The sequence below is a fragment of the Episyrphus balteatus genome, chromosome 2, assembly GCF_945859705.1.
Source record: "Episyrphus balteatus chromosome 2, idEpiBalt1.1, whole genome shotgun sequence".
Lineage (NCBI taxonomy): Eukaryota > Metazoa > Arthropoda > Insecta > Diptera > Syrphidae > Episyrphus > Episyrphus balteatus.
In genome coordinates, this window is record NC_079135.1 from 115,826,624 (window position 1) to 115,853,566 (window position 26,943).

The 26,943-nt window shown below is 29.4% G+C and overlaps 2 protein-coding genes and 1 non-coding gene across 8 annotated transcripts in view; 2 read left to right on the top strand and 1 right to left on the bottom strand.

Annotated features, from left to right (window-relative positions):
• Nucleotides 1-26,943, bottom strand: part of LOC129909803 (ubiquitin carboxyl-terminal hydrolase 30 homolog) — a 228,063-nt gene that overhangs the window by 90,731 nt on the left and 110,389 nt on the right. The window lies entirely within an intron of this gene.
• The window catches only part of LOC129909798 (histone deacetylase 4), a 116,502-nt gene that overhangs the window by 34,936 nt on the left and 54,623 nt on the right, over nt 1-26,943 (top strand). For 5 of the 6 annotated variants that reach the window (XM_055986885.1, XM_055986881.1, XM_055986876.1 and 2 more), the window contains exon 3: nt 23,952-24,026. The exons of the other annotated variant lie outside the window; for it this stretch is intronic. In XM_055986885.1, coding sequence (XP_055842860.1) covers nt 23,952-24,026 — 75 coding nt within the window. The remainder of the gene's footprint in view (nt 1-23,951; nt 24,027-26,943) is intronic. 6 annotated transcript variants of the gene reach the window in all.
• Trnal-uag (transfer RNA leucine (anticodon UAG)) lies at nt 23,793-23,872 on the top strand. Its single transcript has one exon. It is a non-coding gene; the product is annotated as a tRNA-Leu (tRNA).

The following is a 26,943-nucleotide window of genomic DNA, read 5'->3' on the forward strand; positions in this document are numbered from 1 at the left end:
AATCGCGGCCTGTTATGGTTTTCGGGGGGTAAAAAAAAACTAACCAAATCGTATTAACACAACATATAAAAACATTGGTTGGTCTTAGAATGTTTAAAATTTAGAATTATATGTATTTTTCAATAGTGAATTATAAAAAATTTAAAAAAAAATGTTTTCTGAGGAATAAAAAAAAAATGTATGGTGAACTTACCTTACCATTCATGAAAAATTAAACTCGAAAAAAATACGCGCCTACTTGCGTATTGAGTCAAGCTGCCTGATACGGGCTGTAAAAAGTCATGCTGTCTTGAGTCGGGCTTCCTTCCCCGTTTTCCAAAAAATGTGATTTATTTGACATCACAACACAATGATCAAACATTCATATTTTTCGACAGAAAAAAACAAAAAAACATATAAAAAATGTTTCAAAAGAATAAAACACTTTAATTTTCAACAACAAATTTGCGATTAAAAAACATTGGTTGGCCTTAGAATGTTTAAAATTTAGAGTCGTATGTATTTTTCAATAGTGAATAATAAAAAAATTAAAAAAAAATATTTTCTCACAATTAAAAAAAAAAGTTTATGGTGGACTAACCTTACCATTTATGTGTATGAAAAATAGATGTTGGCCGATTCTCAGACCTACCCGATATGTGTACAAAATTTCATATAAATCCTTCCAGCCGTTTCGGAGCCGACACGAGATTTTTATATATTTGATATAAGAAAAAATTTTTGATAATCATAAAAAATGCGCATTTTTTAACTATCAAAACATATATTCTTTTTAGATTTTTGATTTACAGAATTTTAAAATAGAGAATTTTGGCTAACAGAATTTTAGATTTTTTTTAGAAGATTTTGTCATTTGCAAAATAAGGACCCCATCCCGCTGATGTCACAGCTTCTTGAAGTTAAACTTGATTTTACCAGTGCTACATGTATATTCGAGGTCAAAGTTAAAAAAAAAAATATAAAAACATTTTATATTTTTAAAAAATTTCCAATTCACTGAAACTTCATTATTTTCAAATTAGCAAGATATATTCTTGTAGGAGCTTAAACGTTCTCCAAAAAATTCCTTAGAATCAAATTGATTGCTTTAACCGTTTAGAAGATATTCGTATCCAAACCAATGCTCACTGATTTCAATAGTTTTCTTATGACCCGTATGCATTGCGATTTGGATACAAATATCTTCTAAACGGTTAAAGCAATCAATTTGATGCCAAGGAATTTTTTGTAGAACGTTTAAGCCCCTAGAAGAATATATCTTGCTACATTGAAAATAATGAATTTTCAGTGAACTGGAAAATTTTTAAAAATATAAACTGTTTTTATAATTTTTTAAACTTTGACCTCGAATATCTTTAGAATGGTTAGATTAATGAAAAAAGTGGAGCAATCAATTTCCAACAAGAATATGTCTTAGGCGTTTGATTATTTTAATTTTTCAATTTGGTACAAAATTAAGAACAAAAAACGAATTTTTAAAGATTTTCTCAATTTTTGGACCTCAAATATCTATTCAACGGTTAGATAAACGAAAAAAGGGTATGAGGCCTTTTTTGTAGAGCGTTCAATTTCCTACAAGAATATGAAAAGAAATTTAGTAAAAAGTCAATTAATAAAAAAATTATTTTTTTTTAGTAGAAGCTTGATGTAAAAATGGAAAATTGCAAATGGGAGCTCATATTTGGTGTGTATATTCTAGAGGTGTCTAGCAATCGATTTTTCGGAGTACCAAATCAAAAAAAAGAATTTCGTTTTTTTTTACCCACCCTAATCTATAGCCTTTAATACTCAATTCTACTATGACATTTGCATTTACGAGTATCTTCCTGCAACAAAGACTGACACCAAATACAATTCCATATGAACATCGAATTTCTGTTTATGACAAGGTTTCAAATTTAAGGTCCTTCTCTATAAATACTTATATTTTTAACTTTCTTATAATTTTTCTATAGAAAAAAAAAATTAATCCTAAAGAAATAGTATAAACTTCTTAACAAATTTTACATGTGCCATATATCTAAAGATATATAAAAAAAAAACGATACTGTCAACATCAGAAATAACACAAACCAATAAATTTATTTTAATGTCAAGACAAAGTAAAAAAAAAAAATAAAAAATAGAATTAAAAGAAAACACTCTTCGAAAGGATTCTATTTTTAGTTCTGTGAACTTTATTTACCAATTGTTTCTCTTTTTAACTCCTTTCGAAACACGTTGTGTTGTAGGTTTCTTCTGCAAGACACAACTAAACGTTTCCGAATGAGCTATAATATTGTGCTATTTTTGAAATCCAAATTGCAAGGAGTGCTAGCTTTAGCTGCTGCTGCTAGGCCATGCGGCATTGGCATGGGCATGGGCGCATCTCTGTTTTAATAGAATTTGCCATATTAAAACCTAAAATAGTCTGGTTTTTTTTTTTTTTTCTTTTCCTGACAACTTTGAAGGAAAGTCAAAGCAGAGTTCTTGACTAAAAACTAAAACTGCAAAAAAAAATTTATATTTATAGAAAATTCGCTGGAAACAAAATATACAATAAACAATGTTGGCAAAATAGACTAAAAGGACAAAGGGAAAGTGCACACAAAAACACGTGTGTGTGTGGTTTAGATTAAACAAAACAAAAACAAAAAATTTATAGAAAATAGAAGAAAAAAAAAAAAAAAATAGACACCCGACCGCATACTGAGGAAAGAGCTCTCTCTCTCTGACGACTCGCTGCTGTAAAGATCCCAAAATAGAAATGAAATTACATTATTCGTATAAATAAACGATTTGTGGAAGGAAAGGTGAATTGTTGGATATGCAGCAGGCAATGGTGAAGCCGAGGCGGCGACAAGGAAGAAATGGCAGGCGACTATAGAGGGTGGACACAAGGAGGAGAGAGAAGACCTTAACGAGAATACTATTTGCGGAGGACTGATGTTGCAAATGGCTTTCACTCACTGGCATTGAATTTGCGCACCGTCAGAACAGAATGACATAATCTGGATAAAAATACCTTTTTTTCGATTCCAGCTAGATATTCCATTAAATAAATATAAGTGACACACACCACACAATAACGAGGTCTAAATTTAGTCCACCATCAGAATAAAATACTAATAGCAGCTTAATCGAGGTATAAGTAAGCCCGGGCCCAATGGAGAGAATGGTGTTATAGCCCAGTTAGTTGATGGTGGAGTAGGTATCTGTTTCTGAATATAGCCGACACATCGGCAGGATGGATACCTACACTCGTTCGTTTGAGTATAAATCTTTTGAAGGATAGTAAATTGAGATTTTCCAAAAATAGAAAAAAAATAGAATATATATGCCCTCTAGAGAGGTTGCAACTTTGACGGAAAGTGCTTATTGGCAAAGAAATAAAATAAATTGGTTCTACTTTTTTCTATACACATTAGGGTGTCCGTTATTTCCCAAAGTAATGTTTTCGGGGGAGATACCCACTAGATCGAAAGTTAAGGGCTTAAATAAGGGGAATTTAGCACAAAAAAATTATTATTTAAAATAATAAAAAGAATCAAAAAAGAAGAAACGAAAAATAATAAATAAATATTATTAAATACTTTACCCTTTTTGTTTTTTAATTTTTTTGATGTCATTTTTTAGGTGGATAGTTGTTAAACAAAATTCAATAAAAATATTGTAAACATGTCTTTTGTAGTTCGAGAAAAATAAATTGAAACGTATAAAAACGGCAAATATTTCAAATAAAAATTTAAAAAAATTAAAATTTTTGATTTTTACACACATTTTTGAATGCAATATTTGAAAACACTTAAAAACCAATAAAACTGCATTTAAAATTGTGCGATAGGTTGCTTACTTTAAGTAGAATAAAATAAAACGTACAAGCAAAAACTACGAAAACAGCTAATAATTTAAAAAATCGAAATAAAATATAAAAAAAATTTTTAACGGGAAATTTTGAATGTGATCTTTTAAAGTACCTGTTTTCCAACCAGAATTATCAAACATTTTAAAAATAGATGATTTAACTCGAGAGAAAAAAAATTTTATATACATATGAGTTAAAAATGTCCCTTACAAATTTGTATGGGGAAAGTATGACCTTAGAGGCAAGGGTTAATGACATCTAAAAAATTTGTTTGCTTAATTCCCCTTATTTAGGCCCTAAACTTTCGATCTAGTGGGTGTCTCCCCTGAAAACATCACTTTGGGAAATAACGGACACCCTAATACACATGTAGATCCCACACATATTTACCTACAGTTATAACGTTTTTGTTGGCCTAGGACTTGTGTTTTCCTTTTTGTAACTTCGCAATAAGAGTATTTTTATTTTTATCTAGCAATTATTTCTAAGGTATATTAAAAGAAACTCTTAAATAGAAATGAAAATCAAATTCAATTTACAGAAATATTATATCCTTTTTGAGATTGTATGTATACAGGGTGTCCCACAGTCACCGCCCCAAATGAAAACCATGGATTCCTGAGGTCATTTTAAGTCGAAAAACTTAACTGGTAATTTTCTCGTTTTCGTCCCGTTTTCGAATTACCACGGTTTTTATGATTTTTGCTCTCTTGTCCTTTAACTGGCTTTATCTTTGCCAAACTATGTTTGATTTGAAAGAGTTTTTTTACAACCAATCACGAATTTATTACAGTTTAAGTTTGTCTCAAAACTTTTTTTTCTGCGGACAACCGTTTCTCCACAATTTTGCATCAAACACAATTTTCTTCGTTTTTTAAGTTGTTTTTTACACTTTCATATCATTTAAGTCAAAAAAACACGTTAATGAGTATTAATTTTTTGTGCTTTTTATTAAAACCCAGTTTATTTCCATAAAAAAATAAGTTTTACTTCATAAAAAAGGCTACTGGAAGTAATTTTAAAAAAATAAACAAACTGAGTGAATTAAAAAAAAAATAATTTTTAAATAAAAAATTAATTTAAATGAATTAAAACTTTTTCTGAGCTTTATCTATTTGTTCTTTTCTTAACCACAATAGCTTAGAAAAAGTTTTTAATTCATTTAAATTAATTTTTTATTTAAAAATTATTTTTTTTTTAATTCACTCAGTTTGTTTATTTTTTTAAAATTACTTTCAGTAGCCTTTTTTATGAAATAAAACTTATTTTTTTTATGAAAATAAACTGGGCTTTAATAAAAAGCACAAAAAATTAATACTCATTAACGTGTTTTTTTGACTTAAATGATATGAAAGTGTAAAAAACAACTTAAAAAACGAAGAAAATTGTGTTTAATGCAAAATTGTGGAGAAACGGTTGTCCGCAGAAAAAAAAGTTTTGAGACAAACTTAAACTGTAATAAATTCTTGATTGGTTGTAAAGAAAATCTTTCAAATCACACGTAGTTTGGCAAAGATACGGCCAGTTAAAGGACAAGAGAACAAAAATCATAAAAACCGTGGTAACTCGAAAACGGGACGATAACGAGAAAATTACCTCTTAAGTTTTTCGACTTAAAATGACCTCAAGAATCCATGGTTTTCATTTGGGGCGGTGACTGTGGGACACCCTGTATAACGTTATTATGTTTATTTTTGGTTTTGCAAATAAAATTGGTTATATGTAAATAGTTGTAAATTGGTATTGTTTGGTTGAAATAGAAATTATTTATGGAAATCGTAGTTATAATATGTAGGTAGGCGTTCGTGAAATTTGCAAACCAATTTTTGGGAAAGGTATTTTAAGAACAAATTTTCGGTTTAAATATTTTTTTTTTTCTAGGTAACAAGCAAAATGGGGCTTTGAGACTTTTGTACATATAATTTTTTCCTTAGGTAGGTATAAGGGAATTTTAAATTTTATTTAAGGACAAAAATTAAAGGTAGGTATTTGCCATATCGCACGTTGAGACGGATAGTGTCACAACTCAAAAAGTGCAGGATTTTGAATTAGATCGATATTCGACTTCTTAATACACGGTCAAGATCTACGAAATGGCGTGACTTTATCTGCAAAACTCGTCGCTAGATAGCAGAAGTCTAGTTATCAAATTTGTCTGTTTTTGTGTATAAATTTAGTTTTATGATTTTTTACTTCTGAAAAATAGTGATATTTTAGGGTGACGTGAAATAACGCCAAATGAAATAAAGCCAAATTCCAAAAATTTGGCAATATTTCGTTTTTGAAAACGAAATAAGACCAAATTCTTAATTTGGGTTTATTTCGTTTTAGAAAACGAAATAATACCAATTTGGCATTATTTCAATTTAAATTTTTACGAATTAAAAAAAAAAAAAAAAAAAAAAAAAAAAAAAAACAAATAATAAAATCTCTGGATAAAACCTGATATTTATCAAGAAGACAATCGAGAAATTAAAAAAAATTCCTTTTGTTCACCAACTCCCATTTTGTGGACAGATATCGTTGTCGATGTTATATATATAGTTATAGTTAATGTTTTGTTCATTACATTATTATTTGTTCCCATTTATTCCAATAATTTAAATTCTGATTTAAAGAATGTTGATTTTTTTTTTATTTTAGTTGCAAGGTAGTTCAGAGTCTAAATTCTGTTATTAAAGGATATTTGTAAACTAAAACGAAATCCAAGTTGACGATCAGATATGGAGACTGAAAAAAAATTTTAAGGCATTACGAAGGGGTAAATTTGGTGAATCGAAAAATTCGCGCGAATTTTTCGATTCCCCAAATTGACCCCTTCGTAATGCCTTAAATTTTTTTTTCAGTCTCCATATCTGATCGTCAACTTGGATTTCGTTTTAGTTTACATATATCTATTTATTGTAGGTACTACCTCATGGGGCAATGGTTAGTGCTTGGGACTTTGACGCCAGAATTCTGGGTTCGATTCCCAGTTCCCACCATCTACTGTCTTTTGCGGGGAATTGACAAAGCCTATAAAATTTCATTGTCATGAAAAGTTGCATCTCTGTTTAGTTGTATGGACTAGGTGGTAAATTGTAATTCCTTTTCATTCTTACAAATTAATTACACAAGGCCTTGCTCTTTCATGGGATTTGGCATGTATGAAATTTCGTGAAAAAAAAAAATAATTTTTTTTTGATTCTTTTATTACCTTCTTCGTACAACTTATCCTTTTATTAAATTGAAATCTTAATTTATAATTTATCCTTCCAGTACGATTTTTAACTCTGAACTATACCATATAACTCAAATCGAACTATTCGGGGTTATTTCCTTTATTTTGTTGGTCTTATTTCTTTTTTAAATCGAAATAAAGCCAAATTGGTCTTATTTCGTTTTGAAAACCGAAATAAGGCCAAATTTGAAATTTGGTGTTATTTCATTTGGCACTATTTCACGTCACCATATTTTAGTTGTGACACTACCATTGTCAACGTGGAAATGATGTTTTTTTTTCAAAACTAGCTTGAATGGTTTTGATGAACAAAAAATAGGTATTTTGTTGCATAAAAAGTCTTGCTTTTGAAATAAAAAAATATTTGTTTGTACCGCTAATAACGGCAGGTAATTGCCATAGAACTGTTTTCATGATATCTGAATCCCTCATAAACGACTTAGTTTCAACGAAAATTTTTGTTAAAAAAGGTATGCACAAAAATATTTTTTTGAAAAAAAAAAAATCAATTTTATTTGTCGAAAATTAATTTTGTTGAAAACGCATTGTTTCATTTTTTTTGAAACTTTGTTTTTGTATACAGATAAGTATGTTTTTTTTTCTTTTGAATGGCATCATTACCAATTTTTTACTTGCGATATAGGTACTATAGGGCAAGTTTAGGATCCGTAAAAAATATCGAACTCGAGATAACAATTTTACGTGACATTACGATGATGGAGAATGCCAAAAAAGTGGGTCCGGCAATTCTGTCTGTCTGTCTGTCTGTCTGTGTGTCTGTCTCTATCTGGAGCTGCAGCCTAAACGTGTGAAGTTATTTTCTTCAAACTTGGTATTTAGCAGTTTTGGGTGATTCCCTAGAGGGGAAATTGGAATTTTATTTTTATGACCAAAACTATAACGTTACCTGCCATATAACGGAAATAGAAAAGTTAATTTTTTTCAAAAACGGCTCTAACGATATTGATTAAAATTTTTGTGTGAAGTACACATAAGAGCCAACTTTTGAAATAAAAAAATATTTTTTGTACCGTTATTAACGGTACCTGTCATAGAACGGTTTTTTTGATTTATGAATAACTCGTACAAGACTAATCCGCTTTCATCGAAAATTTTTATACAAGAGCGTTTAAGTAAAGGTAATATTAAAATTTAGGAAAATTTTTAAAAAACACACTTTTGGATTTTTAAAAAATATTTCAAAAATTTTTTTCGAAAAATCAATTTTTTGAAAACGGTTTGACAAAAAATCTTTAAATTTCGTTTTTATGTGTAAATTAATTATTTCTTCAAAATGGTATACCAACCTTTTTTTTTGAAAAATGTTAGACAATTTTTATTTATAAAAAATTATTTTTTTTTAAAATGGCTCCTACGATTTTCGAAATTTTTTTTATAAAAATACCTTTTTTTTTTTGTAAAAGATCATTTAAAACGGTGTTTAATTAATTATAAAAACAGATTTAATTTTTTTTATACTACTTTTGAAATTTCTTCAAAAAATCAAATTTTAAATTTCTTGAATAAAAACAAAAAGCTTTAACATTAGAGTTACTTTAAGCATAAGAGCAAGTACGTGCAATTTATTTTTTATATATTGTAAAAGTATATTTTATAATTTTTTAAAAATCAAATGTTATATTATTTTTTAGTTTTTATTTTTTTCTTATTTATTTCTTATAGTGAAAAAAAAAGATTAAATATTCTAATCAGCTTTTGTCATAAGAGAAATAACATGTGACTCAATCATACATTTTATATGACGATTGACACAGTCTTCAGCTATGACACAGTGTTTTGCCCTCTTTACATTACTTAAATTAAATAATCCTTTGTAAGGAAATCTAAAAATATAATGTGTTAAAATAAATGCATTAAATTTGCATTAATTGTTTTTAATGCATTAATTTGTTTTTGTTAAAAAATTACAAAAGTATTTTTGTAAAAGTATTTTGTAAAAATATTGACATTTGTAGCAAGAAGGCAAAGGCGTTAAGAAAAAAATTTTTTTTTTCAAAATAGACTTACACAGAGAAAAATATGACCCGCTAAAAACTAACAGATTGCCATATTGTTTTACCGTCCATACATTTCATAAGGAAATCTTATTAAAATCAACGATTAATAAGGTTTTTTTAAGGAGATTTCTTATTATTTTTATAGAGAAAATCTTATTAAAATTTGACTGAAAAGTTGATTTTTTTTGCAACTTAGCACTAGAACAAAAATCGCGATCAATATTTTCATGGCAGGTTGGTTCAGGTGGTAAGGTGGGCGACTAATGATTTGAAGTCTCCAGTTCGATTCCCAGCCTGGTCATCGTTTTTTTTATTTTTTTGCAGATTTTAAAACAATAAGGAAAACCCGATTGTTTTAATAAGGTTTCCTTCTTGGATGAAAACCATAGAGAAATCTTATTGTTTTTGTTCTATTTTATGTGGTCTATTTTTCTCTGTGTACGATAAAATATATTAAAATTAAGAAAAATTAAAAAAACACACATTTTTTGTTATTATGTGTGGATTATTTTTTGGTAAATCACACTTTTTTTTGAAAATTTTTTGAAAAATTGTATTTCTAATAAACTATTCAAAACAAAACAAACGTAATATGTACCGAGGGTGGTACCAGATTTTGGAGGTACCAACATTAAAAACAAAGTATGCAGTTTTAATATATTCAATATGCCCAACACGATTAATTTTTTTTTTAATTTAACAATGTATTGAAATGTAAATTAATGTAAATCTGTATTGTTTCTAAGTAACACAGAAGTCGAAAAATAAGTTAAATAAAAAATTTAGCAGATACGTATCTACAATGTTATTTTATTTAAAAAATATTTCAAAAAACGTTTCATGCTAATTTTCGGTGAATTATTTCTCAAATTTTACGGTTTTGACTTTTAATCGTGTTTTTGTATATGTATGACTTTCAAATATTCACAATTCCATTATCAATTTTGTTTCAATAGCTTTTTGACCTTTTTCAAAATTCACCTCTATTTATCTTATTAAAATTTCTAAAAACTTGTATGTTCAATTTTTTAAATTAAATTTTCTGTGACATAACTAAGACTGACATATAAGCAGGGTGACTTAGTAAAAAAAAAACAAAAACTCAAAAAATTAACTTTAATGTGTGGCAACCCTATGCCTTGGCAGGATGTAGATAGGCAACCTACTACACTACCTTAAGGAAAATATAACTCCCAACTGGTATAACGATGAGAATAGGTCATCCTATGGCTATTATTTTGTTAGTTATAAGAATAAATAGGATGAAATTAGAATTTACAAATCTAACATTTAAAATAAATTAACCCCTTAATCTATAAAACTCTAATTTCAAGCATAATTTAAGGAGCTCAATTTAATTCTATTTTAATTCAGACCTTATTTCCTGGGAGATGTAATTTGCCAGCACTCGTGTATAACATTTTCTAAAATTTTTGTTTACAATTTAAAATTGTTTTTAATTTATTAATATTTCATAAATTTCAATATCTATTTATCTCAAAAGTAAAGAGGAAATTTTTAAAAATACTTTTATAATTATAACACCTTCATCGTCCTTGCATTCTCATATTATAAGATACATATAAACTATAACAAGAAATCGCCAAGAAAAATTAATTGACCATTACTCTGTGTACATCTGAATTACAATTTTTATTTATATCTCAAAACAAAAAATAAAAATAAAATAAAAATCCATTATTTTTTCTCTCCCTCTCTCTCTTTTTCTCTCTCCCACATGGCGGCCCTCTCTTGCCCAATTGTCTTCTTTAACGATGGCATACATATCAACTCTATTACTTAAATTAAAAACAAAACAAAAATTAACTAAAAATAACTTTATTTCATTTCGGTGTTCTTCTTTTATCATTCTTGACGACTGTTGGTATTTTTATAATTTTTTTTAGATTCTTTTTATAATTTTTTTAATTTGTTGTTACTTTTTTTTTAAGAACAAAAAAAAAATTATTTATAAAATAAACATACACTTGAAGGTTATTGTTTAAATAATTAAAAAAAAAATTAATTAATTAATTAATAGAATTAAAAAAAAAATTAAACATTCAAAATCGAAAATACATTTTTTTTTGAAATATTGTAAATTTATTGTTGGTGTTTTAATTAACTATTAGTTTTCCTGGAATGTGAGAGCGTGTGAGGCAAGGCATCTCTCCTTCTTCATTTTCACCAGATTGCACATAAAACATCCCAAACCACACACTAAGCATACCAAGAATCTCTCTAAATAGCATCTAAGCCATGGCAAGTGGATTCGGAGTGTGTCCTATTTTTGGAAATATTTTTGGAATAAATATTTTTGTATTTTTATTTCTATTCCTTGTTCTTTTTTTATTTTTTTGATGTTTTGTAAGAAAGCAAAAAAAAATATATATATATAAAAACGACGAAATTAGAATCAATTTTTGTTTCTATTTTTTTTTTTTTTTTTTTTTTTTTTTGTATTTTCATTTTAATCCGCTCTGAAGTGGAAAAGCTATTTTGGGAAGGCTTTTCTTCCTCATTGCGCAGTTTTGTTGTTTGTTGGATAAAGTGCAGCCGCATCAAGCTGGTTGTTGGTGGGCATTGGGCAATATAATCAATTATATTTACTGCTAGAGCGGAGGAGACTTGAAACTATTTTTGGCCATAGAATTTGGAAATAAAAAAAAAAAAGTTTTTTTTCCGTTTTTGTTTTTATAAACATTTACCAGATGGCAAGTGAAAAGCCATAAATTTATGGTGTGCGTTTAGGTTATATATTCGCTCTGTTTGGGGGAAGTGAAAATATTTAGATTTACCCTATTCGTACCCAAGGATATTGTAGTGAGGAGAAAAGTGAATATTTATTATGGGCAATGAAAAGAACATGCGCGTAAAAATGCTTTCCAGTTGTAAAAATATAATTTTTAATGTAGAATTCATGCTTCATCAAAAAGTAACTAAAAACATTATCTCTATTCCTATCTAGATTTGAGTTACTTTATTTAGTAGACTGCTGCAGTTCTGCATATCCTCTGGGTTTAGATAGAAATTGGCCTTTTAGTCACGGAAGCTAAATAAAATGCACTTGGCCGACACCGTTGTTTGACTTTGATGAGATGATATAAGGGTGGGTGTCGATAAATATTCTTGTAAACTTTAATGTTCGACAGTTGACAGATGGTATTGTGAAAGATCTATGTTTAGTTGGGATGATTCAGATACCTTATATATACATGAGATCAGATCGTGCGTCAAATCCAGTTCTTCTGATTTTTGGCAAAATTGTTTTAACTTGCTAGGTTTTGGACACGTTTCTGACCCGTTTAAGAAGCGTTTTGGACGCGTTTCGGAAGCGTTTCAGACGCGTTTCGGACGCGTTTCAGACGCGTTTCAGGCGCGTTTCAGTCGCGTTTTGGACGCGTTTTAGACGCGTTTTGGGCGCGATTCAGACGCATTTCGGAAGCGTTTTGGACGCGTTTCGGACACGTTTCAGACGCGTTTCGGAATCGTTTCAGACGCGTTTTGGACGCGTTTTAGACGCGTTTTGGACGCATTTCAGGCGCGTTTCGAACGCGTTTCAGACGCGTTTTAGTAGACGCGTTTCGGACGCGTTTCGGACGCTTTTCAGACGCGTTTCGGACGCGTTTCAGGCGCGTTTCGCACACGTTTCAGATGATTTTCGGACACGTTTTGGACGCGTTTCGGACGCGTCTCGGAAGCGTTTTGGACGCGTTTCAGACGCTTTTCAGACGCGTTTTGGACGCGTTTCGGAAGCGTTTCAGACGCGTTTTGGAAGCGTTTTGGAAGCGTTTTGGACGCGTTTCGGAAGCGTTTTGGACGGGTTTCAGACACGTGTCGGACGCGTTTCAGACGCGTTTCGGAAGCGTTTCAGACACGTTTCAGAATGATTTAAAACATCCACAACCATGTAAACTAATTTTGCAAATTGTTTTCTTCAAGAAAAAATCATAAAGTAAAATGTTGTAATGAGTTTCATTAATTTTTTAATTAAATTTTAATTTAAAGCTTGGTCAGAAATATTTAAAAAAAAAACTCATATTCATCATACAAAACAAAATTTTATTTAAGACTCCGCAGATGAGAATCCAACATAATAATTGTATAAATCTCTTAAATATATTCTGCAAATAACATGAAAATATAAATAATAAAGAAGAAGAAAACGTTATCACAATTTTTGAGAAGCCATTGTATGACGATATGATGACAATCACGCATCAAACTGATGTCAGTTCTACGCAAATTGATAACTTCATATACGAATATATATACATTCCTCGTTTTTATGATGATGTTGATGGGTATGATCATTAATTAGAGTAGACAGACAATCTGGCAGAAAATATTCTTGTCTGGATGAGTGTATCTGAGTTTTATTTCATTTTTCATTTTTTTTTTTTTTGCAAATTGATTGATATTATTCAGTAGTCGCGATGAAACTTTCTTTTTCCTGTTCTGCATAGCGACTGAATTGTAAATGTAGTTTTTTTTTTTAATTGAGCTATAAATATACTTTAAGGGAAGTTAAGTTGTGAATTTGTAAAAAAAATAAAATATGAGATCGAAATTTTGATCAACAAGTTCACCAATTACATGAAATTGACTAAAACGCAGGGTTGTACCTACAAATATCAATTGACAAAAAAAAATGCGTTTGAAATTAAAAAAAAATATTTATTACAAATAAAAAATTTTGCATTAAAAACATGTTATTCCAACTGAAAAATATTCGCATTGAAAATAAAATTTGTATTGCAAATAAAAATTAAAAATAACGGTACATGTCATTTACCGATTTTAGTAAAGGTGAAATTTCTCGAAAACAACTCCAACGGTTTTATAAAAAAAAATCTAATGTAAGTTTTAAGACAAGGTCTATCTTGAAATGAAAAAAAAAATGTAAAAAACCATTTATACATAATTATAATTTAAATATATACCAAAAATAAAATTTTGAAAAAAATAATTTTTGGATAAAAAAAATTTTTTTTTTTTTTTGAAAAATCAAATTTTCAAAAACCGTCCATTGAATTTTTTTGAAATTTTGGTTTTAGATGTTGATTGGTAATTTCTTCAAAATGGCATCCAAATTTTATTTATTTTTTTTTTTTTCAAAAACTGATTTATAAAAAATAAGGTTTTTTACGATATTGAATTTTTTTTTCTAAAAATGATTCTAATTTTTTAGTTTTATTGAAGCTCGAATTGATTTTAAATGTTTCATTCCCCTTTGAAAAACGAATTTTAAGCTGTTTTTTCAAATAAATTTTTTAAGTTTTTATATAAAAATTAAAAATTTAAGCGACTTGATCCCTAAGAGCAAGTTTATGCGACACAGTCGTGAATTTTATTTTTGTTAACATTTTAGTCTAATTTCTTAGGTACTATTTGGCTTTTCGACCAGACATTAGCTATTTCAACTATTGAACGTAATATATATGAATGGTCAAACAGCCAAAATTGTATAAGAAATTCGACGAATATTAAAAAAAAAAATTTAATGCACACATTTTTTCAATGCAGAAAATTTTTTATTTGCAACAAAAATTTTTTAATGCAATTTTTTTTTATTTGCAACAAATATTTTTTTAATGCAGTTATTTTTTAGGTGGAATCAAAATTTTTTAATGCAAATTGCAATAAATATTTTTTTTAATGCAAAAATTTTGTATTTGTAATAAATATTTTTTTTTAATTTGTAATGGAAAACAAATCCATTAAAAAAAAAAGATTTTATACAACCCTGCTAAAACGTAGGTTCTTTAATGAAATATTCAGCCCCTCCAAAAAAAAAAACATTTTTCATCTAAATTTATGAATGACGCCCACATAAAATACATTGTGCTTGGCTTTCTCGTAAATCCTAATTGCAATCCATTTTAGTTCCAACCAAAAAATACGACGCAATTAAAATTTTACCCCCCCCCCCCAAAAAAAAATTATACCTCCCAAAAATTGTAAAAGCTTTCTTCCACCGACAGCATTCACTCATTTTGTGTCTGCCTTGCCGTCTTCAGTTTAAAAAAATCAAAATCATCGAAAATGAAATCTTCCTTTATGTATTCTTATTCTTATTCTTCAACCAACAATTTTTGGCCATATGTTCCCAATGATGGGTTCTAATAATAACCAGGTTCAATTTTAGACAATTCAATATGTGTGCTTAACTCTTCTTGTAGCCCATCAGACTTTCACCTCCCATTCTGATGCCACAAACCCCCTTTCCTTTAGTTTGCCCATATTTTGGCATCTTTATTTATATTCTTCTTGCGCGCATCGATAAAAAGAAAATGCACTTCTCTACCACCCCCACACATCCCCACTTTAAAATTCCTCGCGCCCCACTATTATATCGGCGGCCATAAAGTGCATATTTTCAGATGGGTCCCTTCTTTTATTTTTACAACAACAACAACAACAAAAAATGTATCTTGCGCACACAATGAGGCTATAAATAATTTTACTTTGCCATGGGAAAATTTAAACACACAGAAATGAGACGAAGAGGTCAGGTGAAATCTAAAAATAGCCATTGGATGAATTTATTTCGGGATGTGTATAAAACCTCTTCTCAGAGAGTCTTGAATCTATTTGTGTCGTCTTGGTCTTCGTCTTTGTCGTTTTTGTCATATCGTCGTCGTCGACTTCGCGATGTCGTTGTGGGGTAACCGCGCGAGGTGCAACCATTCCACTTGAAAGTTCTAAAATGTTGAAGGATATCCCATCACCATCATGCAACACCACATAGCTTCATTATATCGCCACCAGGAGGATTTGTATGCCAGTGGAGATAGTGGTGACGTATCTTTATACCAAATAGGTATGCTTTTGAAGGGCTCTGTCAATGGGTTTAAATGGTGGTTAATGAATGTCAATTTAAGTCATTAAACCCTTTTGGAAAGGGTTATAAAATTAAACACAAAGCTGGCAAAATGATGCCAAAGCACGATTTTCAATTTATCCCAAAGAGCTTATATAGTTTAGTTATGGGTATACACTGTATTTTTGTTAATTAACTCACGTCATCAGAGGGGACATTTTAGACAAACATATTGACAGATGCAAAGTTTCACCAATAAAGGTACCTAACGGGTTTGTATAAGTTTTTGTTTTTTTTTATATCTTTTTTTATTTTTGTTTTTTTTTTATAGAAAATAGAGATTTACGTCAATGACATTGATGTTTATATTGTTGATGGTCAATACGGGTATTGTCTTGCAAAGCTATCTCTGATGTTATATTGCTTTCTATTTTTGTGTTTATAAATTTGTTGGCATAAGTTGTATTGTAATAAAGTTCGTTCATTTACTTTAACAAATTACGTCAATTTTTATAGATTAGAGATATTGAAAGATTACGATGTAATTCATCAATTTAAGTGGGAGAGGATGATGGGGTTAAATTTGTAAATAAGTGAAGCACAATTTTTATAGACCCTTTAGATTCTTGTTTGTACATAATTACTGAATTTCAATAGGGTACCACTAATATTACTCTAGTATTACACACTTTTTCAAATATACCCATATTTTCCCTACACCTAAAAAAACACCCTTTGACATGAAAAAAAAAATGTTTAGATTTGTTTTATTTGTAATTTCTATGGGAAAGAGAACATATTTAATAAATTTTTTAAGGGTACCTTTTATACCATTGATTTTATGGGACCTATCGCGGATTTTCCCTATTCCCAAAAAAAAACACCCTTTCACCTAAAATATTTGTATAGACTGTTTGGGTTCTTGGTTTTTTTTTACCAATTTTCATTGGTGTAACAATTTTTTCCTAATTTTTGTGGTACTAGTTCCGAATTTCATCATTTCTTAAAAAAAATACCCTTTCACTCAAGATAATTTTGTACACTTTATAGATTCTTAATTCTTATACCAACCAAAACATTTACACCAAGTTTTTAAAACACTGGTCAACAAAATTTAACTCTTTTTTTGCCACAAAAACCAAAATATACTTTTCTAGTAGTTTTTGGGGTGCTAAATCTGAATCTGAAGTCAGAAAAATTTGATTGGCCTCCGTTTTTGAAATATTACATTTTAAAAATGCTAAGAAACGTAATTTTGGCTGTTTTCGAGGTTCTGTGTTTATGTGGGGTAATTCATTATAATCAAATTTTTAACGGTTATTATAGGAACAGATATTCTTCTTTCAAAAACTGTTTAAATTTTCCGAGTTCAGCAACCCAAAAACCTTCAGAAAAGTATATTTTGATTCTTGTGGCAAAAAAAGTTTAATTTGGTTTGCCAGTGTTGTTTTTGATTCAAAGACCACTACTTAAATTTTAAACATCTCGGGCAATAAAAGAGATATCGGAAAGATTTAAACAATTTTTGAAAGAATAAAACTAGTTTTTACAGTCACCGTTACAAATTTGTTCATAATGAATTACTCCACATAAAAACATAACCTCGAAAACAGCCAAAATTACGTTTTTTGACATTTTCTAACGGTAATATTTCAAAAACGGAGGCAAATCAAATTTTTCTTACTTCAGATTCGGATTCAGTACCCCAAAAACTACTAGAAAAGTATATTTTGTTTTTTGTGGCAAAAACCTTGCTGACCAGTGAAATTAATAAAATTTAAGTCAGCTATTATGATACCTTCCTCACACACAACTTAACCCATCAAAAAAACACCCTTTCACCAAAAATTATTTTAAGAACTTTATGAATAGTTTGTCACTGCTTTATCTAAAACCTACATCCCGAATTTTATCAGAGTAGCATGATTTTCACATGGGTTTCGGTTATATTTTACCTGTTGAAGTAACAAAAAACAAGTACCCTTGTTTTTAATCGGCAATAACTTTTCTTAGAGCAATGGTATTGATTTTATTTTTATGTCATTAGATTCAACATCAAAAAATACATTGAAAACATGTGTCATATGATGATATTCGACAAACAATTTTTTTCAGTATATTTTTTACCTTCACCCCCTCCCACCCAACTTTTTTTTACAGACTTTTGTTTGTACTTGTTTCTTATCCCAAAAGCAAACTTTTTGCCAAGTTTCATGAGTGTAACAATTTTTTTTTAATGCCTATTTTACCTGTACTAATGTAGAAGTCATAGGTACAGTTTAAAGTTCTTATTAATTTAGGACGATATTTAAATTGGAAAAATTTTAAAATGGAGCTGAAAATTTTATCCAAGTTAAGCTTTACTTCCTGAAATTTAAAGTCCTCATTAAAAAATCCCTAAAAAAAATTCTAAAATTTTGTCGTCATCTTCAAAAAAGTTGGTCCGAACAAATGTTTTTCAAATTAAGTTCCCTTTGCTAGTTAAATTAATTCATTTGCAAATCAATTTCATCCTTTTTTTTACTAGACCAAGCTCTGCTTTTGTATTTTAAGAAAAATGTTCGTAGTTTTTAATTAGTACAGGGCCAATGACAAATCATCAATATCGATGTCATATATCCAGTTTTCAAAAATCGGTATTATTCATATATAGCAAAATTGAAACCTTGAAATTAGTATTGGATAAAATTCGAAATTTATAAAACCGGAAAAAGCTGGTTTTATGTACTTTTAAACTAGTTTTTGGACTGTTTTCTACTATCAAGGGGCACGGTAGTGCCCAGCCAAGTTCTCTAGCAACTTTGGCACTACACCCTTATTTACAGGAAACAACTCAGGCCATTTTCGACCCCCCTCTAACTTCCACACCAAAGATGCTAGAAATTTCAAACTCGCTACATTTGTTGAGCTGGTCAAAACAAAACTCCTCACAAAATTTCAGCCTCTTACGATGAGTAGTTCCTGAGATATAGGGCTTCAAAAATCGCAAAAACCGTAACTGACTGACTGACTGACTGACTGACTGACTGACTGATTCACTCACTCACTGACAGATCATCAAAATTATGGAGAACTTCCCGTTAACGTAGAAACTTGAAATTTTACACGGTGATAGGACTTGTGGTGTATACAAAAGAAAAAATCGAAAATTTGAGATTTTCAATTCAGGGGGCGTGGCATCCGCCCATTTCCGCTGAATTTTCATCAAATATTATAGAGCACTTCTGATTATCGTAGAATCTTGAAATTTGGTTGAATGGTAGAGCTAGTAGTTTATACAAATGAAAAAATTTAAAATTTGAGAATTTTAGACAGGGGGCGTGGCAACCGCCCATTTTCACTGAATTTTCATCAAATATTATAGAGCACTTCTGATTATCGTAGAATCTTGAAATTTGGTTGAATGGTAGAGCTGGTAGTTTATACAAAGGAAAAAATTTAAAATTTGAGAATTTTAGACAGGGGGCGTGGCAACCACCCATTTTCACTGAATTTTCATCAAATATTATAGAGCACTTCTGATTATCGTAGAATCTTGAAATTTGGTAGAATGGTAGAGCTGGTAGTTTATACAAAGGAAAAAATTTAAAATTTGAGAATTTTAGCCAGGGGGCGTGGCAACCGCCCATTTTCACTGAATTTTCATCAATTATTATAGAGCACTTCTGATTATCGTAGAATCTTGAAATTTGATAGAATGGTAAAGCTGGTAATTTATACAAAGGAAAAAATTTAAAATTTGAGAATTTTAGCCAGGGGGCGTGGCAACCGCCCATTTCCGCTGAATTTTCATCAAATATTATAGAGCCCTTCTGATTATCGTAGAATCTTGAAATTTGGTAGAATGTTACAGCTGGTAGTTTATACAAAGGACACAATTTAAAATCTGAGAATTTCAACCAGGGGGCGTGGCAACTGCCCATTTTCATCAAATATAGAGATTTTCAATTCTACAGCCATACCTTGCAAAAAGTAGTGAAATCACAACAAAAACATTACTGTTAAAAAAAGAGCCAAGTTCTCCTATGTTGAAATTATGCTGGCACAAAAAGTATTGAGATATAAAAGTGTACCAAGTTCTAAAGTTTGGGTTCAAATTCGTATCAATAAAATTTTGATTGTTTACTTGGCAAATTTTTGAAATAACTTTAAAAATCGGTATTTAAAAGAAAAATTGTCAAGTAAACAATCAAAATTTTATTGATACGAATTTGAACCCAAACTTTAGAACTTGGTACACTTTTATATCTCAATACTTTTTGTGCCAGCATAATTTCAACATAGGAGAACTTGGCTCTTTTTTTAACAGTAATGTTTTTGTTGTGATTTACTTTACAAAAAAAAACCTTATCAAAATTTCACTTGTGCATACAACATGAACACTCATTTTATGAATTGAGTTTATTGAGTTCTTCATACCTGGTTACTAAAGAAACTGAATAAATGCACATGTTAAGATATTATTTGGCCAATTTTCTACTCTTTTGATAAAATGTTGGAAGGCTTCAAGTTATATAAGGCTTTTTAACTGCATTACAAATTCTATGTTATTGAAACAACATTGACATTTTTTAATCACTAAAATACTGATCAATTAGAACAATTTATTCAAACAAATATAAAATAAAAATACAAAAAAATAACGAGATGTCAAAAAATCAAAAAGTAGTAACATTGCGAAATATAATCAAATATAAAATGAAAATATAAAGAGGGGAAATTCCTCTGGAATTTTTTATTTTTGGATTATTTGAATAAATTCATTTATCAACCGAAGAAACTATTTTCAGTTTTCTTAGCCTTAAATGAAGCATCAAAAGCCTTTAGATAGTCCCGAAAACTATGCGCTCTGAACCTACCACAATACGAAAACGAAAACTAAAAACGCATTTTTCTTGAAACGCGTTTTTTTCCGCGCCGTGCAACGTAACTCAAAAACTAATGAAGCAATCGCCTTAAAATAAAATGCAAATTACTCGTTAACTTACTGGCCATTGCGTGAACCTAAAAGTTCAATATAATTTTTACAATAAATATTTTTTTTTAACAATTTGTTTACAAAAATACATTGTGTTTTTTCGTTTTTTTTGTCTCTAATTTTTATTTTACACTTTTTTTTGCTAAATTTAGGTTCATGCAATGAGTATTAATATATTTTATTGGAAAAAATTTCCTTTTTGATTATAAATAATTTTCTGGACCGGGGCATTGCACGGCGCAAAATGTAGACGCCAACTTTAAAGAGCTGTAGCGCCGCCATTTTGTTTTTGTTTTACTTCAAACAAATTGTATCAATACTTCATAATGTCAATATTATCATATACTTTTCCAAATTTAAATAAATGCTTTCGGTTTTCCAAAAAAAATTATTGAAAAAGCTGTCTTCCAGAGGGATTTCCCCCTTAAAACAATTGAACCATTTATTTGCAAAACATGATAAGTCCACTTTTTTTCAAAATTCGTTTTTTTGACTAAATTTGTACTCCAGGGATAACCACGTCTGTCTTTAAAATATGAAGTATCTACTCCATCTATATCCGATTTTACAGCTACGCGAAATATTTTTTTAGTATCAAAAATAGAATAAGTCCCGGACTTATCATCTTTTGAAAATAAACAACAGCTTCTTTTTGTGTAAATGGTATATTAGATTAATGGCTGAAAATCTTATGTTTAAAGCTACTTTAAAGTTGAATAATTAGTCCGGACATTGTATTTTATTCTCAAATACAATTGTTTGATAGACTGGGGCTAAAAGCAAAATTGCATATCCATTTAAAAACTCATTTCACATCCGTTTATTTTCAAAGTATGATAAGTCCAAAAGCGTTTTTATTGTTTATCTTTTGAGCTATGGTTCCAAAAATTAAAAACGAAACGGTATTTTGTAGCTAGGAAAGAGTTCTACAGAATATATTTTTTAAAAAGTTTTCTACGCATATCAAAAGAAAATAGAACGTTTTTTTCTTCTCCTGAAAAATTTAAAATCATGGACTTATCTTGTTTTGCAAATAAATGATTCAATTATGGACAATGGACCACTCTAAGCATCTGAGCTTTCTGAATATATTTTTTTTTAAATTGCCCAGTCGAAGAAAATATCACAATATTACATACCTAGTTTGAATTTTTGTACTTTGAAACATATTTAATATTAATTAAAAAACAATGCAACAATAAAAAAAAAAAAAAATGCATGACTGGGTCGCACGTACTTGGTCTTGTAGTTCACAGTATCTTTATCTTAAATATCTATTGGAAATTTAAGATTTTGTAGAAAAAAATAAAAAAAAAAAAAAAAATCAAAAGTTAAAAAAATTTTTGTTTCAAAAATGTTTTTAAAAATATTTTTTTTTAACATTTTATACTTAATGATCTCTGTAAATTTTAAATAAAATAACTAATGCTTTGATGAAATATATTAACTTAAAAAATATGTTAATTTTTGAAAAACGGCAACGCCATATTTCCGTTCTCCGCATTTTTTGAGAAAAACTAAAAACTCAGTTTTGTTAGAATCAATAAAAGTATTCCGCACACAAAATTTGATTGAAATCGTTAGAGCCGTTTTCGAGAAATTTACCTATGCGTTAAAATGGAGATATTAAAAAAATAAAAAAAACAGGTCTAGGGAATTACGTAAAAATCATCTGTACCTAGTTTCAAGCAAATCCATCCATCCGTTTAGGTCCTAGCTCGATGTACAGATGGACGCACAGACGCACAGACCGACGGACGGCATGACGAAAACCACTTTTTTGATCTTCTCCATCATCGTAATGTTGGTTTTGATTAAAACCTCGATTTTTTTTTCTACACGAAACCAATACTTGCCCTATAGAGCAAGTAAAAAACATTTATTGAAAAAAAAGTAAAAAAATTTTATTGCAAATAAAAATATGCATTAAAAAATGTTATTTGAAACAAAAAAATGTATTCGTTGTAAAAAAAAATTCAATGCAAAATGTGTGCATTAAATATTTTCTTTTAGGTATTCGTCGAATTCCTTACAATCTTGATTATTTGTTCATGTACCTATTTCAACTATATTATTGAAGCTTATGAAAGTTCGAAAAATATTTTTAAAAAATTTTTAATATTTTGCATTAAATTTTGTTGCAATGAAAAAAATTTTTTACTTGCAATAACATTTTTTTTAATGCAAATTATTTTTATTTGCAATAAAAATTTTATTATTTGCAATAAATTGGTACCTACCTTCATATATGTATTAAAAAAAAAAAATTTTAATGGAAAGCAAATGAATTAACAAGAAAACTGGATTTTTTTTACAACCCTGAAGTGAAAATTGATCTCAAAAAATTTTGTTTTGACAGATCAACAAAATGTAACATTAACATTCCTAAATCAAAGCTGAAATTTTCTAACAAAATCTAACAAAAACAAATACAACAATTTTTTTGACACAACAACCAAAGTTAACTTTATTTAATAAAAGAACGGGCCACAGTGGTCCTTTGCAGAAAATGCCAAACTTTAACATACACACAGCAATTTTTTATTAAATCTCTTTTTTATCTGAATACGTACCTACTGTGCAATTGTGCATAATATGTAAAAGTATACATGCAATAAATAAATATATTCTTTAAATACCTACAAAAATAAAAACCTACAATATTAATACAACCCAACTCCGCATGAAACATTGTAATTCAAAATTATTTAACTGCTCCTTAAAAAAAATCAAATTAAAAAAAAAAAAAACAAACTGAATTAAATTTTTTGATTACTTTTCCTGTATATCAATGGTGTCGCCCACTGTAACCAACCACCATTGACTGAATTTAGATTTTGCCACCACCACCACCATTTCTTCATACTACTTATCTCTCAAATGTACTATTGAATTAACAACATTCACAAGGCAGCGTGGCCGAGTGGTCTAAGGCGCTGGTTTTAGGCACCAGTTCGAAAGAGCGTGGGTTCGAATCCCACCGCTGTCACATTTTTTTTTTTTTTTTTTTTATAATTTTAAATTTTATTTTTATTAACTTCCTATTTTTTTTTTTTTTTTCTTTTTAGGAGAGTCCTTAGACCTAACAAAACACTCACGTAGTTTCAAATGCAACGAAGAAAATCCTTTTCTCAAAGCAAAGGGTGAGTTTATTGTTGTTATTATTATATTTTTTTTATTTTGTATGTTAAGTTTAGTGAACGTGAATAAAACATGTGTTGTGTGTATCGGCAACCTGTCGATTATGTAATTTAATTGAAAATAAATCCTTTTTTTTCGCCCATCTGCGTCAGGTAATCTAACTTTTATTCACATTACAATTACAACCGAAATAGAAGAGTTGTTAAAATGGCAATGGCACATGAGTTGTGTGCGTTGAAGTGAGAGTGATCCATAGCAGCGCAACGGGAGGGAATATTTTGAATTGTTTTTGAAAAAAAAGGGTTTCAGTTGATATATCAAGGGGCACGGTAGTGCCCAGCCAAGTTCTCTAGCAACTTTGGCACTACACCCTTATTTACAGGAAACAACTCAGGCCATTTTCGACCCCCCTCTAACTTCCACACCAAAGATGCTAGAAATTTCAAACTCGCTACATTTGTTGAGCTGGTCGAAACAAAACTCCTCACAAAATTTCAGCCTCTTACGATGAGTAGTTCCTGAGATATAGGGCTTCAAAAATCGCAAAAACCGTAACTGACTGACTGACTGACTGACTGACTGACTGACTGATTCACTCACTCACTGACAGATCATCAAAATTATGGAGAACTTCCCGTTAACGTAGAAACTTGAAATTTTACACGGTGATAGGACTTGTGGTGTATACAAAGGAAAAAATCGAAAATTTGAGATTTTCAATTCAGGGGGCGTGGCATCCGCCCATTTCCGCTGAATTTTCATCAAATATTATAGAGCACTTCTGATTATCGTAGAATCTTGAAATTTGGTTGAATGGTAGAGCTGGTAGTTTATACAAATGAAAAAATTTAAAATTTGAGAATTTTAGACAGGGGGCGTGGCAACCGCCCATTTTCACTGAATTTTCATCAAATATTATAGAGCACTTCTGATTATCGTAGAATCTTGAAATTTGGTTGAATGGTAGAGCTGGTAGTTTATACAAAGGAAAAAATTTAAAATTTGAGAATTTTGGACAGGGGGCGTGGCAACCGCCCATTTTCACTGAATTTTCATCAAATATTATAGAGCACTTCTGATTATCGTAGAATCTTGAAATTTGGTAGAATGGTAGAGCTGGTAGTTTATACAAAGGAAAAAATTTAAAATTTGAGAATTTTAGCCAGGGGGCGTGGCAACCGCCCATTTTCACTGAATTTTCATCAATTATTATAGAGCACTTCTGATTATCGTAGAATCTTGAAATTTGGTAGAATGGTAAAGCTGGTAATTTATACAAAGGAAAAAATTTAAAATTTGAGAATTTCAACCAGGGGGCGTGGCAACTGCCCATTTTCATCAAATATAGAGATTTTCAATTCTACAGCCATACCTTGCAAAAAGTAGTGAAATCACAACAAAAACATTACTGTTAAAAAAAGAGCCAAGTTCTCCTATGTTGAAATTATGCTGGCACAAAAAGTATTGAGATATAAAAGTGTACCAAGTTCTAAAGTTTGGGTTCAAATTCGTATCAATAAAATTTTGATTGTTTACTTGGCAAATTTTTGAAATAACTTTAAAAATCGGTATTTAAAAGAAAAATTGTCAAGTAAACAATCAAAATTTTATTGATACGAATTTGAACCCAAACTTTAGAACTTGGTACACTTTTATATCTCAATACTTTTTGTGCCAGCATAATTTCAACATAGGAGAACTTGGCTCTTTTTTTAACAGTAATGTTTTTGTTGTGATTTTTTTTTTCAAAAATATAAAATTCAAACGAAATAGCAAAACGAGCAAATCTAAACAATACAGGAAGAGGCTTCCTTAACAAAAAAAAAAAAAAAAATTGCTATTAGTGGGAGAGAATATGATTGACTATAAAGAAATGTTCTGTGACGTCACAATAAAACTACCAACCATGTCACATGTTCTTGCTGCTATTGGGAATTTCAAATTTCTCCAAATATTTTGAGGTTAAAACAAACTATGCCATTGCACATATTTTACAAAGTAAAATTTAAAAAATTAAAACCATTTATTCAGCTGAAAATAAAATTTAAAAAAAATACATTTGCCAAAGTGAAGAATAATAAATTTAAACTCAACCCACCGACTGTCTTCATAATCGGAATACGTGTATTAAAGTGATGCAATTTAAATATAGTAAGTCAATTTTTACTTACTTATTCTATTTGAAGAACAATTATTATTGTAGATACTTGTAATGTAAAGTTTTTTTTTTTTGTGTAATGCTACCACAACATGCTGGCATACAAAAGAAATTCTTTATCACCTTGACCAAAATAAGAATATATAACTTTATTTATATTTCATTGTTGGTTAACACATATATTAACGCCAAAAATCTGTTGCCGATCTCTTAGACATTATGGCTACCCGTGCCAGACTAACCACGGGATTCGATTTGATTTGGTAGATCTTTTTGGGTTGTGTCCATAATTGTAATTGATCAAGAAAGTATTTATAATGATATCGGTATCAAAATATTGTATTCTTAGAGAAATAGATTCTTAGTAATTTTTGAGAGTTCTCATATACATATTTAAATTCTACGCCCTCAAACTGATATTTTATTGGGAGGTGTCTTATACTTTATCAGAAAATCTGGCATTATAGTTCATAAATAACAAAATAGACCAGGGTCGATAATTTTTGAAACCAAAAGAAATCATAGTAGAATGAAACCCATTGGAAAAGGAGGTTTCATCCTACTATGATTTTTTTGTACTTTTTAATGTTTTTGAAGGCATCGGCACTGGTCTAAAAGTTTAAAAAAATTTATTCAAGACTTTTTATTGTGATTAAAATTTAAAAAAAATATTTTTTTTCAAGAATCGTTTCTAATTTTTTAATGCCGACTTCTGCAGATTTTTCAGGTAGCCTCCATAAGGCTCTAACTCTCCATTTGTT